The sequence below is a fragment of the Ictalurus punctatus genome, chromosome 10, assembly GCF_001660625.3.
Source record: "Ictalurus punctatus breed USDA103 chromosome 10, Coco_2.0, whole genome shotgun sequence".
Classification (NCBI taxonomy): domain Eukaryota; kingdom Metazoa; phylum Chordata; class Actinopteri; order Siluriformes; family Ictaluridae; genus Ictalurus; species Ictalurus punctatus.
This window is the reverse complement of record NC_030425.2, coordinates 12,756,273-12,774,045: the sequence shown is the minus strand read 5'-3', so window position 1 is coordinate 12,774,045 and position 17,773 is coordinate 12,756,273. Positions and strand designations below refer to the sequence as shown.

General features: G+C 39.2%; 1 protein-coding gene across 1 annotated transcript; it reads left to right on the top strand.

Annotated features, from left to right (window-relative positions):
- Positions 1–704: 704 nt before the first annotated feature.
- rgmd (RGM domain family, member D) lies at positions 705–16,564 on the top strand. Its single transcript, XM_017478973.3, has 6 exons — positions 705–872; positions 4,513–4,562; positions 6,797–6,843; positions 10,106–10,251; positions 13,191–13,705; positions 15,133–16,564. Exons 3-6 carry the CDS (start codon positions 6,815–6,817, stop codon positions 15,802–15,804), a joined length of 1,362 nt encoding a protein of 453 aa, XP_017334462.2. The 5' UTR covers positions 705–872; positions 4,513–4,562; positions 6,797–6,814; the 3' UTR covers positions 15,805–16,564.
- The last annotated feature ends 1,209 nt before the right edge of the window (positions 16,565–17,773 follow it).

Here is a 17,773-nt window from a genome sequence, read left to right as displayed (position 1 = left end):
TGTGTGTGTGTGTGTGTGTGTGTGTGTGTGTGTGTTTGTGTGTGTGCACGCTACCAAGTATGCTCATGAGAGCACAAGAAGGAGGATTACATGTTGAAATAGCAATGGATCAACTCAAAGACAACATTGGCTTGATTTGTAAGCGCCTCCATTGGAATGAAAGGCCACTGCAGCTGTCTATTTGGACAGCTGCTCATTTTCAACATATTTGACCAAAACGAAAAGGAATCCGAACAAAGTTAGAACAGACACTTGCCTCCCTTCAGATGACTTGCTTAAAACATTCACTTGGTCTTTCAGGCCAAGTTACTGCATGTTGAAGTAATCCTGTGATATGAAAACACAGGGTCTGTGGTTGATTCTTCATATTATACATTACATTATATGTATGTGGACATGTATGTGGATGGGAGCAACCAGTTGAGAAAGACCCGGAAATATGTCCACACCGCACACAGAGTCGTCATTCATTTGCCAGAACACTTCACATACCCATGTTAAGAGTATAGCCTTGGCATATATTCACTCAGAGACTATGGGACGCTGGCCAAGGGCGAGTCATATTGTCAAAAGCCTCTGTGTGTGTGTGTGTGTGTGTGTGTGTGTGTGTGTGTGTGTGTGTGTGTGTGTGTGTGTGTTAGTGTGCATGCATGTGAAAGTGTTTGCATTTTCCCCCTAATCTCCCTTCCATACTACCCAGGAATCAGAGAACATCTCTCAACTAGACAGTAATCAAAGTGCCGATTCTTTAAAAGACAGCTGTTGTCATGTATGTTAATTCAGAGCTATCTCCCAATGCAAAGCCCCGCCGGACATAGTCACTCGATGTGATCGGCCCAGAAACCAGGGTTAATTTTGCTCTCTCATTCACGGTAAGTGACATTTGGTGTTCCAGTGGTTTTGGACTATTCATATTTTTACACCAGATTATAATGAATACTTTGAATGAATAGATCCATTAAATTATTACATTCTTTTTCTTCTCTTTTGATGCATCCTTGTAAAGTGATATTTGGTTATTTATTTATTTTCTAATTAGTGTATAATTTTATGTCTTAATCTTATTTTATCTTTAATGCACATGCCAAAAGTAGTGCTTTCTAATGTGAGCACTTTCAAGCAGCTGTGTATAAATTTGAACTAGTTTATTGTAATGTGTTTCTGTTTTATCAGTTGAATGAGTCCCTGTTGTCAAATTTAATGATGCCATGAACATGGCCATGTGTAGAAAAACAACCTTTTTATAATTCTAATGGTATTCAATTTATAATTTTAAAGCTAATTAAACATCAGTACTTAACTGCTGCTCTTTATAGGGAGACCTTTAAGCAATTGACAGTTTGATTAGTCTCTAATTGTTCTCTTTTCTCCTAATTTATTAAGCATTTTCACAATTGATTGAACAAAACCAAACATGCATCCAAATGAGATAATGAATGATCACTGTAACAAGTGAGGGACCAATATGTTATATAAAAAAAAGTTAGCTTTATATTTCTAACTTTCAAAAGAAAACCCCTGAGACAACATCACTTGATCTAAGATGAGACCATCTTATGGTGATTGTTGTATACAGGAATTTTAACACAAAATCAAATTGTCCTCTTTCTTACACTGTACTAATTCCAGAGAAAGGACACCATGATTCGTATTCCATACTCTATGCAATTGTTCATCAGAAGATGTGGTATTTTTGAGGGCTTCAACATGTCCTGAATTTTTGACCTGGTCCAAACAAGAGTCTAAGAGTGAGCTCATATTTGATTCCAGGGATTTATTGAGCCATTGTGTGCTCCCACACACTGGACTGCAACAGCTGAAGTTGAAATGAGATCCTGAGCAGGTGCTCGAGTGGGAGAGAACGGAATTTAGAAAACTTTGTCCTGCTTCTCTTCCTGCCTCCTTCATCTCCACTCACCATTAGAACAAAAAAGTAAAGGACTTGAATGGAAAAAAAGGAGGACCATTAAAACTTAGCTAAAAAAAGTTGGTAGTAAATAAATGAGCAATAAATAAGAAAATAATAAGAAACTATATTATACATGAATACACAAATTATTTAAAGACAAAAACTAATAGAATTTCATTCAATGCTGTTGTATGAATATGACTGGAATATTATTCTATTCCCAATAAAGAAAATTTAGACATTAACAACAACTATAATAATTAAAGCTGCAAGCAGCATTTTTAGAGGTCAAGCACCCAGACTCAGTGAGTCGCTCATTCATAGATGCACTACAATTGTTGATTGTTCATATAGTTATGATTTTATTCTCATCAGTCTGGGCCTTTTCCACACTTTGTGCAAGTTTAGACAGGTCTCAAGATGGTGTGAGCCAAATCTGGTGATGATTGGACAAAATTTGGAGGAGGCGTTACAAAAATGGCACTTAGATGGAAGCATTTTCAGCATTTTATTGTAACTTTTGACTGGTAGCTGGCGCTAGCACAAAATTTGTTGCATAGCCTCAGGTCATGGTCCTGAAGTGGGGAAAGTCTGTTGAGATACAGCCTCACTTCCTGTTTGGCGGCTTCTTTGTCAGGTTCATTGGCCCATTACAAGCAAACCGTTCAGAAAATTCAAAACTCTTTTGACAGCTTTTGTCCAGGTTTGTCTGAAGATGATCTATGCCAAATTTGTGTTCATTGGGCATAATTTGTAGAAGGAGTTGCGAAAAAACAGTTTTTGACAAAATCCAAGATGGTCGACCGGAAGTACACTTGAATTTCAGGTGATTGTGTGCTTTCACCTCAGCATACTCCAGGGAAATATAGGAAAGGGAACTGTGAATTTAGCACAATTTTTTCAAATGATAGGAAGGGCAAAAATGTTGTTTTGTCTGTCAAAAAAACATCTGGTTTTTGCATTTGCCAGCCCATTACAGGTGAATGGTTAAGAATATCAAAATTTTGGTGAAGACTGAACAACATTTGGAGGAGGAAGAGTACAAAATGGCAGTTATATGTAAGCAATTTAAGCATATTATTGTAACTTTTGAGCAGTAGGTAATGCTGGCACAAAATTTGTTGCATAGCCTCATGTCATGGTTCTGAATATGCCTACCAAGTTTTCTGTCAGTGCACAAAGTCATTGCTGAGATATAACCTCACATCCTGTTTGGTAGCTTCGCTGTAAAATTCATTGGTCCATTACAGGCAAACTATTTGGAGTATTCAAAATTATTTTGATAACTTTTGTGTGGCTTACTCTAAAGATGACGAGTGCCAAATTTGGTGATGATTGGACAAAATTTCTAGGAGGAGTAGTGACAAAATAGTTTTTGACAAAATCAAAGATGGAGGAAAGTCTAACTAGGCAGAAATTTATGTCATTGGGTGCGTTGAACTTGTCTCGACTCTGGGATTCCTGGCTTTAGTTACACGGTTAAAAAATTATACCATAAACATACTTCCAAATTAGGCCCAAATTTGACCTGATGGTGGCTCGAGAGCATTGGGAGCACTTTTGCCCAAATTTGGACAAAATGTTCCTTAGACCCTCCTAAATCAATGTGCCAAATTTCACAACTTTTTTTTACCAGAAAGTTCTATGGGCTGCCATAGACACCCTAGCCATAAGAAGAAGAAACACAAGAAGAAGTAGTAGAATAATAATAAGAAGAAGGTAGAATAACAATAGGGTGCCTTATTACCTTCTGTGCTTGGCCCTCTAATAAAAAGTAGCTTTGAAAGTTAGTGAATAAGTAAGGAAGGAATAAAACCATGAGGTGTGCTGTTATAGGAAAATAATCAACAGTGGGGTGTTGTGATGCAGCTTGATGCAAAATGGAGTTACTGTTACCACCCTGAAGTTGATTGTTGTCCTATAATAGCATATACTGAAGTCTTTTATTCCTCTGATACCACATCAATTTGCCATTCATTCAATCTATTTATTTATTTATTTTTACATGTAATGTTGTGGAATATTTATGAAACAAGTTAATTCCTGTTATCACTTAAATTACAGCACTTATAGACAGTCATTTCCTCATCAGCCTCTCTTTTTTCTCTTTCTTGAAGTTAATAAGACCAAAATAATGCCGCTTGTCATGTTACTGAGAAATTGGAAAGTGCAAAGTCCTTTATTCTGAAGACTTTCTCATGCTGGGAAAACTTAATGACTGTTACAAAGCTCAGACACTGGAAACTAATTCCCTAAGTGTTACATAATAGTCTCCTTACAGAACGCTTCACCATACAGTATATATTATTATACAACATGTTTATTTAAATCCGTTTATAATTAGCCGTAGATTATGATTAGATTATCCCCCGTACAAGTATTGTGAATAAGTTGTTACCATATAAACAATGAAATATTAGTATGAGTAGAGACACACACACACACACATACACACACACACAAGCCTGTTTTTTGAAAGTATCTCAGAGGTGTCATTTTTAAAAACAAAAAAAAAGAGAATTAATCAATGTGTGTGTGTGTGTGTGTGTGTGTGTGTGTGTGTGTGTGTGTGTGTGTGTGTGTGTGTGTGTGTGTGTTTAAAGATTTTTCAACTTCAGCAAAGCAAAGCCAGCTCACCATCATCTGCTGTGAGGTAAGCTATAGAGAAAGGTAGTGAGGCTCCATAGTTTTTGTTGACATGGTCTATTGTTCTGTGAGAAAAGATCAGAGGATTTACCCCATTATCTTTTGTTTCCTGACACCATCTTTCCTTGGCAAAGGCAGGAGACCCTGTGACCCTGAATCTAAGGTTACATATGACCTTTTAGTTTGGAAAAGTATTAGGTTAGTGATGCCATGAGTGTCTTGAGAGCTAAATAGAGGGAAGCAGCTATGAGCTGAGGTACATGGACTGGGTAAAAGTAAAGGAGTTATAGTCAGACTTTAGTCTTATATTTGAATTTAGACTGACCCACTGGCCAGTCCAGACTTAAATGAATTATTGTTATATTAGTTTTACATATTAGTTTTACTGAATGTACTGCAAAATGCAAAGTAGTAATGCTGAATAACTGAAAATGCAACTTTTAAGGGCGTATTTTTTTTTCTCCTCTAGTTGAGTTCTCAGTTTCTTGTAACATATATTATTATTATTATTTTGGAATCATGACAAAGGCAATCTGATCATCTATTTTGTAAAATATTTTATGGGGTAATGAAAAGTAATGCCAGTCCTCTAGCCACTACTAGTAAACATCAAACTTTCTATCCCATTTTCTGAGATTTAAATGGAAGCCTTTTAATTACAGCCTTGAAGCATTTCACAAGCCTTCTTCTCTACTACACTCATTGTAAAATAACAAATTGTCAGTGTCAGAGATAAAAAAAAAAAAAAAAGAGCCACTTGAACTGCCCCCAGAAGGCCCCACTTCCCTGCCTCGCCTACCCACAAGGGCCTGGTCAGGCATCAATCAAAGCGACTAAGTGGGATTCTTCAGCAGAGATGCTATCAGCAGCAGCCTCTTACAGACCCTCACACTTCTGTCTCACTTATCTATGATAATTGCTCTGAAAACCGAGTCTCTGTTTCCCTCTAACACAAATCCCTGAGCCCTACTTCAGACTTACTCAGCCAGTGAAGTTTTATTTAATGCCTAAAACGAGATGAAGCCACAGCCTGTGCTAGTGTTTATGCCTAGTGGTGATTAGCGTGTGGCTTTGGTCTTAAATACTGGAGGAGGTACTGTCATGGTGGAGGTTGCGGCTGTACCAGGGGATCTCTCAGTGTGTGTCTGGCTGAATTCATACCGCAGTATGATGGTCCTAATAACAAAAACAAGAAGGCTGGTGTGGATCTGCTCCCGCCGTGTGAGTGCCATAATGAGGACCAGATGTAGCTGCCCAGACATACAGTCAGAGGAAACCTGACACCTCTTCCACTTTCTCTCTTTCTTTCTCTGCTCTCTCCTCATCTTAGTCCTGCTTTTCTCTGCTCACACCTCCATTTCGCACTTCCTTTTAAGGACTGAGAAAAAGCTCACTTTGTCAGCCAGCTTTAAAACTTTCAACTGCTCTTTGTTGAGCTGACCCTGCTTCAACCTTTCATTTCAAGAAGCAGCATTGTTATCCTGCTGTCTTTTTCACTCACACCATCCATAAATGTATCTGCTTTACTCCTCTTTCTCCAACTCTCCAGCGTTCTCTCTCACTTGTCTGGCATTCAGACTTGCCGTGAAGCAGAGGGCTAATTTTACCAGCCTGACATCATTGCTCTATTGTATAAGAACAAGTGAGTCAGTGTCAGGAGAAATGTGCTGGCCCTATTCTTCCCTTTCCTCTTCTTTTCTTTCTTCCACCCGATTCATCTCAGTAATTGACAAAGCCCCCCGAGTTTCTTCAAGAGCGGGAATATGTATATTCACTGGATCATGCAATGCAATATGTTCACAAGCCCAGGGGAAAGAAAGAGGCCTTTCTCCACCCATCAGCCTTGTCAGGCTGTCTTCTGACAGGAGATACTTGTAAGAGGCTCACTCATCCATCCACCTGAGTGAAAGAAGTGTTTGCTTCAGTGCTCTGTATGTGAATGATGCCTCTATACCATCAATATCCATATAGGCCTGAGAGATGAATGACTTTATGAGAGCAGACTGCTCTGCAGAACCACAACCATATAATTACTGTTGCCACACACAACATTAATGCACTCTTTATTGACGAAGAGGCTGAGATGTTACCTCTGGTCAAGTTTGGTAGCTGGGTATTAAATAATAACGATGTTACTAGCCGGCCACAATCAACAAAAACAACAAGTGTGTGGTTGTGTTTGGTTAACCATTAATTAATTCAAGGGAATTGATTCACTGCCTACTTTTTTTTTTTTTCCAGAATATTAATCATCTCCAAATGGATCACAGAAATCTACTCTCAAGAAGGTACAACATTCTGTGTTGTATGCAATTCTTTATGAAGTTCATGTTTTAAAATAATAGTACATACAATAGACAAAGCATAGTATAAACAACTAAACTTATTTTGCATCAATCGCAATAAATGAAGGCACTAGTGTCTTTGTTTTGCTTTATACAAAGCATAAGAATAATCTGTAAACCACCAGAGTATCAGTACTGAGAACAATTATTAATTGTGCGTCCTAAAAGTGCACCTACAGTGCCTTCCACTAGTATTGGCACCCTTGGTAAATATGAGTAAAGACTGTGAAAAATTATCTTTATTGTTTAACCTTTTGATCTTTTGTTCAAAACATTCACGAAAATACTCTGATTTCATGAAGAGGATGGTTCAAGTGATCAGAAAATCTCCAAGGATCACAGCTGCAGAATTGAAGAAGTTAGTTACGTCTTGGGTTCAGAAAGTCTCCAAAACTACAATCTGAAGTCACCTACATCACCACAAGTTGTTTGGAAGGGTTTCAAGAAAAAAGCTTATACTCTCATCCAAAAACAAACTCATGCATCTTCAGTTTGCCAGACACTACTGGAACTTCAAATGGGATCGGGTTCTATGATCAGATGAAACCAAAATAGAGCTTTTTGAATTAACACCAGAGGTGGTTTTGGCACACACAGAGAGGTAACCATATGGAAAACTACCTCATGCCCACTGTTAAATATGGTGGAGGCTCTTTAATGTTTTGGGGCTGTTTTTCTGCCAGAGGAACTGGACTTTTTGTTAGGATACATGGCCTCTACAAATACATGGATTCTATCATATATCAACAGATATTTGCAAACCTGCAAACCTGACTGCCTCTGTCAAAAAGCTTAAAATGGGCCGTGGTTGGATCTTCCAATAGGACAATGATCCAAAACATACATCAATATCAACACAAAAATGGTTTGCTGACCACAAAATCAAGGTCCTGCCATGACCATCCCAGTCCCCTGACTTGAAACCCATAGAAAACCTGTGGGGTGAACTGAAGGGGAGGGTCCACCTGCATGAACCTCAAAATTTGAAGGATCTGGAGAGATTCTGTATGGAGGAATGATCTCAGATCTCTTGCCATGTATTCTCCAACCTCATCAGGCATTATAGGAGGAGACTCAGAGCTGTTCTCTTGGCAAAGGAAGGTAGCACAAAGTAAAAGTGTGCCAATAATTGTTGCACACATATTTAGCAATTTTTTTGATAAACCTGTGTTTTGTTTGCAATTATTTGATATCCATGATAGCAGAGTATTTTTATATTTACATTTTTGTATAGCAGAGTATTTTTAAACAAAAGATCAAAAGTTTCAACAATAAAGACAATTTTTCACAGCCTTCTTTGCTCATATTTACCAAGGGTGCCAATATTGGTGGAGGGCACTATATATATATATATATATATATATATATATATATATATATATATATATATATATATATATATATGGCATGTGTACCTGATAAAATGTTTTAAAAGTGTATATTGTGATACATAACAAGTTACAAAAAACATCTTTTGATATCACAATGTGATATTTTTTCTTATAGCACAGAGCTGTCAAATTCTCAATTCTGATTGTTCAGAAGGTGTTGAGTAATTTTCTGTAAACGAATGTATAAACTCTATTATAATCATTGGTAAATTGAGGATTAAAACACTCTTATTGGACAATAGTCTTGACCTCAGCTTGCATTAACAGCTATTAAACATGTTTTATTCCTTATCTATCACTCCCCTTACTACTGACACCTGAACAAGGTAACCACAAAATAGCACCGAAAGCACTGCTAAATGGTAGGCCATCCCATAGTCTCTCAAGTGGCTCTCAATCATTCTTATCTTTCTCAATCATTATTTTAATCATTTATTGCTCATCTCAATGGCTGTCAAACTTTAGCAGCCAGGGATCCTTTTAACTGTAAAATAAATTTCACACACACTCCCAGTACAGATTTTTTTTTAAATGAGCATAGCTTCGTATTTAATTGTGCACAGTAATATGCTGGCTATATATTGGGGCCATGTAGCTTTTTATTTATGAACTTTCCACCAACAGAACACATTCATTCAATTTTACATTATTTATGGGCTTCCTTGCTTTAACATATTGAGGTTTGGGTCACTGTAACAAAATAAAAATCTGGCCCTGGCCATGCTTCAGGGACCCCTGGGGGTAGGACTGGGCAATATGACAGTAACAATACTGATATTGTGATTAAAAAAAAGTCACATTTTTGGGGGGATATTATGGATATTTTCATTTGTATTGTTTTATTACAAACTGCCTGGAAAAAAACTGATGTAATGTTCAAATTGTGTAGTTATTTCAATTTTTTTTAATGTAACACAACTGCTGGCACAACATTGCTGGCAGTTGGTGAGCATAACTATATATCATGATACACTCACTGTCCATTTTAATAGGAACACCTGTACAACTGCTCATTTATGCATTTATCCAATCAGCGATCATCTGGCAGCAGCACTGGGGGGGGGGGGGGGGGGGGAGGCAGATACAGGTCAAGAACTTTAGTTAATGTTCACATCAAACATAAGAATGAGGAAAAAGTTTGATTTCTATGACTTTAACCTTTAAGTGTTTATTTGAGTTATTATAGACTTCCTGTTTGCTCAAACCAATCTGGCCATTTTCCTCTGCCCTCTCTTATCAACAAGGTGTTTCCACCTACAGAACTGTCACTCACTCAGTGTTTTTGTTTTTCACACCATTCTGTGTAAACTCTATAGACTGTTGTGTGTGTGAAAATCATAGGACATCAGCAATTATAGAAATACTCAAACCAGCCCATGTGACACCAACAACCAAGCCATGATTAAAGAGATCACACTTTTTCCCCATTCGGTTTGAAGTTTGATGTGAACATTAACTGAAGCTCTTGGCCTGTATCTGCATGGTTTTATGCACTGTGCTGCTGCCACGTGAGTGGCTGATTGGATAACTGTAGAAATGAGCAAGTGAACAGGTGTTCCTATGAAAGTGGGTGTATATATCGGCTCAGACTATCTTTATTCTTTATCAGTCGCAGAATCAGTGAATAAACACCAGAAGGGTGGAGCAAACATTAGCCCCCGCCCGCGAAGGATTCAAACCCCGCCCACTGGCAACAGTGAGGCTGAGTCCCAGAGCAGTGATCTCAGTGTTTGAGAGCGAGAGAGAGAGAGAGGGAAAAAAAGAAAAAGAAAAAGAAAAAGAAATGCTGTGAGAGTTGTTGTGTTTCTCGGCAGCGTCGATGAGCAGCAGAAGTTGGTGATCTCCATTCTAACTGAATGGATTGGCATGGGGAGAAGCGGAACTCTCAACTCGGCTAAGCTGCAGCTTTTTAACCGGATTTCGCTTGTCATGGTGTCCCTGTCCCTCTTACTCCAGCCAGGTGAGCGAACTTTCTTTCTCTTTTTTTATTCTGCTTTTCCAAACTTCTCAGAGCCAGAGTTAGCCATTTCGAAGTTTTCAAAGTCTAAATAAACCTACAATACATTGACTTTTCTTTTTGTTCGGTAAGATTTTCGTGATATTTCTCACTAGGGAGTTGGTTGTGTTTGTTGTGGAAGCTATAACGAAGGTTTGAGCTACGCGGTTATTTAGCCACTAGCCAGCCTTGCTAACATAACAGCCCCAGCGTGCTAGGCTAAACTGAGCTAGCTAAAGTTTGTCCGCCGAGATTTTCTGTTAACCATTGGGCTAAAGATGGAGTTACTGTTGTTGTTGTTGTTGTTTTTGTTGTTTTATAGGTTTTATGCATTGGATGTTTTATCAAAGACATTCGTTTGAACCAGGTTGGTTTGACCGCGTTGTTACAAATTCTTTTAAATATGTTGGTGTTGGTTATTATTTGTTTTCCGCCCGTTTTGTCTCTAGTTAACGTTCTGAGCTGTAAACAACTAAACGCGCGCTCTCGGCCAGTAAACACACTAGTTTAACGTTGAACTTTGTTTTTTTTTTGGTTGGTTGGAGTTTTTTTTTTGTTTGTTTGTTTGTTTGTTTGTTTTTTTGAATGATGAAATGTTATTGGGGTGTTCAGAAAGCGGTAACTTTGGCCTGCTCGTATTGTTCCTGTAGTTCCCTCACTGTTTGGTTTAGTTAACTGCGTTATACTAGTTACTAGTGCTTGTTATCGTCTCATACGCAGCTACATGTGCTCATACACAACCAAAAATAAATCGCGTCTAATCTGCGTTTTTAAACCCTCGGGATGACTATTATTGTTATCTGATGTTGACTGGTTTCCTGATAAGAAATCCTGAATCATTATGTACCAATTTCCTGAAATTATATGTGAACATGTTTAATTTCTAAACAGTTTGAGTACATTTATGACGTATTTATGACGTGTTATATATATATATATATATATATATATATATATATATATATATATATATAAAAATTTATTTATATATGTATATAAATTTATTTATATATGTGTGAGTGTATACATTACTTCTGATATTCATCAATCATGACATGAGAATATTCGTCATTTTGTTGACCTTTTTATTTATTTATTTTCAAAATCTGACACCCCCCCCCATTCTACATACAGTTTTTTCTTCCCTGAATATATGTCGGTGTAATAAATGGAGTAGTGGTGTGAATCATCCCCCACCCCACACACACAGTTTCACCAACTGAAACCCTCTAATGCTAGGTGTATTTTGACAGTGTGAGGTGAAACATTTTCCGTGTGTACAATCAGTTCTAATCTCTTAGTGTTGACTCTTAGTTAAATGCACGGAACCAGTGAATCGACTCACCAGCACATTTGATATGAACCAAAAGCACTATCGTTACTCATTAGAAACACTAGTTTACTTGCGTACAAGCTAATTGATTCAGATTGGTTCGCTATATGTGGCATGAAGTACATGCCTCGGTGTGCTTCGTAACATAGAACAGTTAATTGCTGATGAAATTCGTTGCCAATTATTTCGATTTGTTTTGTTTCTCAGTTGTTGCAGCCCTGAATACCACCGAAATCGAGTTTCTGTTGGGATTTTCGGGTGCTCGGTTGTCTGAATCTAACTTCTGTCTATGTAGTGCGATGTAACTTACACCTAGTGTGTTTCTAAAATGAGCAAGTTGGTCCTACAAATCTAGCTTTAAATGTTCCTAGGCAGATGAGTCATCTCTAATTCATGCATAACTAATAGCTCGAAAATGGGATTGCAGCTGTTTCCTGTCTGTATGCCTTCAGACGCTGCACGTAGAAGACTTAACACGTGACTTCAGATTTGTGAATGTTGCGTTGCAATGTGATCTATTCGCGATTGATCATGTGTATGTTTACTGTGTTTCTGCCTGGTCAAAGCCAAGCCTTTTGACATCGATATTTCATTATGCCATGTTTCCACCTTTCCTGTTCTTATTTAGTTGTTGTTGGTGGTGGTGTTTTTTCTTCATTTCTAGTGGTTGTGTTTTTTTTTTATTTATTCTTACAGCGCACACCCACAAGTGTTTGTTAAGAATATGAGCGAGTTTCTTTTTCCATCTGTAATGCATTGTGGGAGTTGTGTGTTTTATTACGCCATTTTCCGTCACTCCCCAGCTCTGCCTGGCTGCGTGTGAGGATGTTGCCAGATTAATTACTTGGATTGGTTGCTTTTTACATGTTGTGCAGAATTATTTTTGAACTCCTAGTTAGAAACGTTTGGAGATTCCAAGTATGGTGAATACTGTAAATTCTTAGATACGAGCTTGGCTTCATACCATAATCAGTTATAGCACGATTGTTAAGGATATTCTTAAGACTACGGAATTGTTGGTATGTTCGGTAGCATAGCCATCTCTCCTGAAAACTGTAACTCAATAACTGGATTAGATCTCAACGCAATATGCTAAATACTGAACGTGCTCATGGAAGTGTAACACCGTCAGTTAGTTTGTACTATGATCAACAACTCTACTGAATATCCTTTAAAACACAAATAAACTATCCTATGGTTTATTTTATGAGTTCTTCCAGAGGCATGAAAATTCATAGTTGACCTTCTAATAAGCAGCCTATTTGTTGTTCTATATTATCACAATGTTTGACTCTTATACAGTATTGTGTAGCACCAGCTGTCAGGGATCACAAATGATTGATTGCTGTTACTTTATTAACATTATTCCTAGAATATAAAGTCATTGAGACACATTGAGGGAAGATTGATTGTTTTGTATTGAGACTCGTTGCGTGTTAGCACTCCACATGTCCTACATGCTGCATTTTTGCACATGTAACAGTTTGGATGTGGCAGGTTTGTTGTTTTTCATGTGATCAAGTTCGTCTCATCTAGCACAGAGTGAAAGTCATGTCTGTATATTTTGCAGCTTGCTGTCAATCATGTCGGATCCAGCGCTGCAACGCGGAGTATGTGGCATCGTTCTCACCCGCCGCCGGCCTTCAGGAGGACGTGGTGTCTGATGTGGACTACTGCACGGCGCTGAGGGCATACTCCTTGTGCACTAGGCGAACGGCCCGCGGCTGCAGAGGGGACCTCGTTTACCACTCGGCTGTGTTCCGGATCAAGGAGCTCTTCGCTCAGCACAACTGCTCCAGTGAGGGTCCCACGTCTTCAGTCAAAGCCCCAAGCACGTCCAGGCCCACCGCAGTGGACACATGCGACTTCGAGAGCAGAGCGCTGGCTTCGGGCCCAGCAGATGCACAGAAGAAAAAGTATGCACACTGTGGACTATTCGGTGACCCTCACTTGCGCACTTTCAAAGACGAGTTTCAGACGTGTAGAGTGGAGGGCGCGTGGCCGCTCATTCACAATCGCTACCTCTCCGTTCAGGTCACGAATGTGCCTGTTGTGGAGGGATCAAGCGCCACAGCAACCAACAAGGTGAGATATCAACACTGACATCTCATGACAAGCGTGGGACACAACAGCGCAAACAAAACACACAATAACTTTTCAAGTAAAGTACGTACATCTTCTCCATGCTGATTTTGGGGTCATGACTTAATTATACTACTTGAGTAACAGCCATCAGATGATAAGCTACAGATTTTGATCATTAAAATAGGTCGAGACAATTCTAGCCTTTTTAGTTTACAGGGTGGCCTCAAATTTTCAATAGTACCTGCTCTTAGAAATTAATGCAAATCAAGGAAACGCAGCAATATTTGCAAAGCTTGCAATTTTTCAAATTTTCTGCAGGTTTGGGCCAAGACACATCATGTGACATCATCACAACTCGCATTCAGTCAAAGTCCACTTCGGTTCATGTATGTCGAACATGAGTACAGCTAAAAGGTCTCATTTACCAACAAACATCACTGCGTACATTTGTGATCTCGCCAATTCAAGTTGTTTTCCGCCAAGAAGCACAAAAAACTCTGCATCGCAAATTTCAAAAAGAGCCGCAGCAAAATTACGCATTTTTGGCCACAACAATCACAAAAAAACCTCCTGTACTGACTGATTATAGATCATGAGAATTTGCCTGTATGATAAATGATTAGAATTTGACCAAAACCATGTAGCTAAGAGGTTACTTATGACAAAATACCCACAGATGTACCCAAGTGCAGGTGGTCCCTCTCTGTGGGGAATTTGCTTTCTTTTGGCTAAATTATAACAGGTGTGTTATCTTACATGCATCATATTTATGATGTGTTGTTTTAGAATAAAGCTCCAGATAACAGTGGGCAGTCCAGCAGTCACTTCTTGGAACAAAGCAAGCAATTCCTTGCTTGTAGAAAAAGCTGGCATTAGATTGCATTTAATTAGTGAAAACTGTATGTACTGTATTTGTGATTTGTCTGGTCATACTTTGGTTGGAAAATGAACAAAAGAGAAAATCATTGCTTGCAATTAGGGTATTTCTCTTTTCTTTCTTTCTTTGTTTTTTTTTTTTGCTATGCTCCCCTACTGCCACTCTGTGGTGGGGTTTAATACTTCCGCTTCAGTCTATTGTCTTGTATACAAAGCATGCTTATAAAATTCAGCCACATGCTCTTCTATATTGGCCTTACTGTGATGTAGAGGATAAAAACCGAAGCATGCACCGTTGCCAGTGTCGCATGTCTCATTGGCAGGTCATATTTCATGTTAAGAGAGAGAGAACATCCGACATCATATCCTGGAGGATCATTGATAAGTCTTAGCATGACCATGATAATTAACTAAGAAAGGAATAAACTGTGCTGTCATAATAAAATAATCAACACCAGGATGGTGTGAACCTGAGGAGAGGATCAGCTTAGAAATGGTCAACTTTGATTTCCTTTACTGTCACTTATCGATTGTTACCGTCTCATCCACAGATAACTGTCATATTCAAAGCGTACCGTGACTGCACCGAGCAGAAGGTGTACCAGGCCACCACGGACGACGTGCCCTCTGCCTTCCAGGACGGCACACGCAGCGGTGGCCATGCAGGCAGCCTGCGTATAACAGAGAACAGCGGACACGGCGGCGTGCGCCAGGTCACCATCAATGCCCGCTACTTGGGCACCTCCATCATTGTGCGGCGGGTCGGCCGCTACCTCACTTTCGCCATCCGCGTTCCTGAAGAGATGGTGGAGGAGAGCGGCGGCTTACAGCTCTGCCTGCACGGCTGCCCACGCAGCGAGCTCATCAACGCTCACGTGCTGAGCCGAGGACCGCGGCAGGAGGGGAGCGATGGACAATTGCAGCCGGGCAGCATGGGCCGCGCCGACCTGCTCGAGCGTGCCACATCCAGATGCAGGGAGACGCTGCAGGTCGAAGACGTTTACTTCCAGTCGTGTGTCTTCGACGTCCTCACAACCGGAGACGTGCAGTTCTCTATGGCAGCGTTCGCAGCACTGCAGGACCTGAAAGCTCTTCCTCCCAGCACGCTGGAGCAGAGCGCAGTCAGGACTCCACCCGTTTCTAACAGAACGAGAGAGAGCTCTCCATCACTCCTCATCATCACTCTGCTCCTTCTGCTCATCCTGCTGGAGAGGCCGGGTTAGCGGAGACGCAACGGAAAGAACGGATTTGACTGAACTTGTTTTAAAGCTCTTTTGAATCGTTTTTTTGAATTTGTCAGAAGCACTCGAAACATCTTTCCTAACACTACCACATCAAACCCAGCAGTCATTCAAACTCGCATTACTTTCCATAATGGAATTATGTCACGACACTTCTCTGTACTTTGAAGAAAGCAGTACAGTCTGTGAAGGCAGAGGGCAGCTATGGAAATCTAATTAGCATGAACGTTATGTGTAACAACACCCACAATGTTTAATCATGATCCTGGAGGATGTTTACAGAATATAGATGTATCATGGACACGGCTCTGGTACCAGTAGATAACGACGTCTCTCAGTCTTCTTGGCTTGAGCATGGCACTTAATGCTGCTCCTTTGTAATAAATGCATGAACAACATGGGATCCAACAACTACATGAAAATACTACCTATCCATATAGTTCTACAGGTACAGTATAGAACATTAGGTACAAAAAAAGGCTACAGGTACAGAATATAACAGTAATTCCCTGAGCCACTCTGCATCCTGCATTACTGTTTATGGCTAAGAAACAAATTCTTTATATAATAATATATTGAAAGTGTGTATATATGTGTGTATACTGTGTACATTCTCCTATGTATAGATGATTGTAAATGTGATGTTTTTGCAGCTGTTTTTCTTAGATTTTTTTTTAAACTGTCAGAAGTAAGTAATATGTAACCCCTGGTCTTTTCCATATTAAAATAAGTTGTCACACTATCCTGATGTTTTATTGCTCTCTTTGGGATTTTCTTTTCTTACGGCCGTGCCTAATATGGCTGATGGCCAACTGTAAATGAAGTCAGCACACTCACTCTCTATGTACATTCAATCCAGTCTATAATCGTGCTCAAGTTTACCCAAGAACAATCAAGATTACCACAAACCCCGAAAAAAATCCCTTTGTTGTCCGTTATTGTTGGAAATGAAATCAAACAAAGCAGATTGTTGTTTACCTACCCAAGCAGGTAATGGGTGGAGGAACTCATAAATGCTTTGGTGTACCACAAACTACTGTGGGGACGATAAAAAAAAGTTTGAAACATCTGGAACTGTTGCAAACTTGCCAAGGGGAGGATTTATGTGCAGCGTTTCCCTCACATAGGCAGGAAAGGGGGAGGGAGGCAGAAAAGAACACAAGCAACACAGTTTGTCATGCACACTTTTCAGTTGTGTTTTACAGTTGATTATAATGTGGTAACTGTTAAAATCATGCGTTTATCCGGACTAGTATAGCACAATACCACTGAACAGTTCGGTTAGAAAAAAATCACACATTTTGTGATGTATTATTTCTATTACCAAGTCATCTGTACCATATTCTGAAAGTGGTTACTCTACTTGATAGTCCAGACCTTTGATTATGTTCAACCAATAATCACAGAATACTCACGAATTGTTCCTGATTGTGTCTGATAGTAGGGTTGGACAACTGTTTCACCAACTTCATGAATTTGTGACTGGACTTTGTAGACCCCTTTAGTGACACTTTTTTCCCCAAAAAGATTCTAGCATTACATCTTCAGCTCTCTAGCTCCCATCACGGTTGATGGTTCTACCACCAGTGTGTAAGACTTGACTGAGTTGCTAGTATTTAATAAATTGGTCTTACTGCTAGATTGTGGAATGTTAAATATTAAATTAAAATAATGAGATGTTAAATTAATTGGATAACTCCCAACAAAATTGAGTAATTAAGCCAAAATAACATATTGAAATAACAAGATCATTCAAAATAATGACTATCTTTAAATAAAGAAACATTTAATTTATGACATGCACATCAATCACTTGGTGGAAAAATTGAAACTCATGGGTGGGTCTTGTTCCAGTCTTCAGCTGTCCAGTTTCAGTGATCCTGTGCTGTTGGTAGTCTCCGATTACTGTTCTGCTGTTTTAGCCCATCCACCTCAAGTGTGTTGTGTGCTC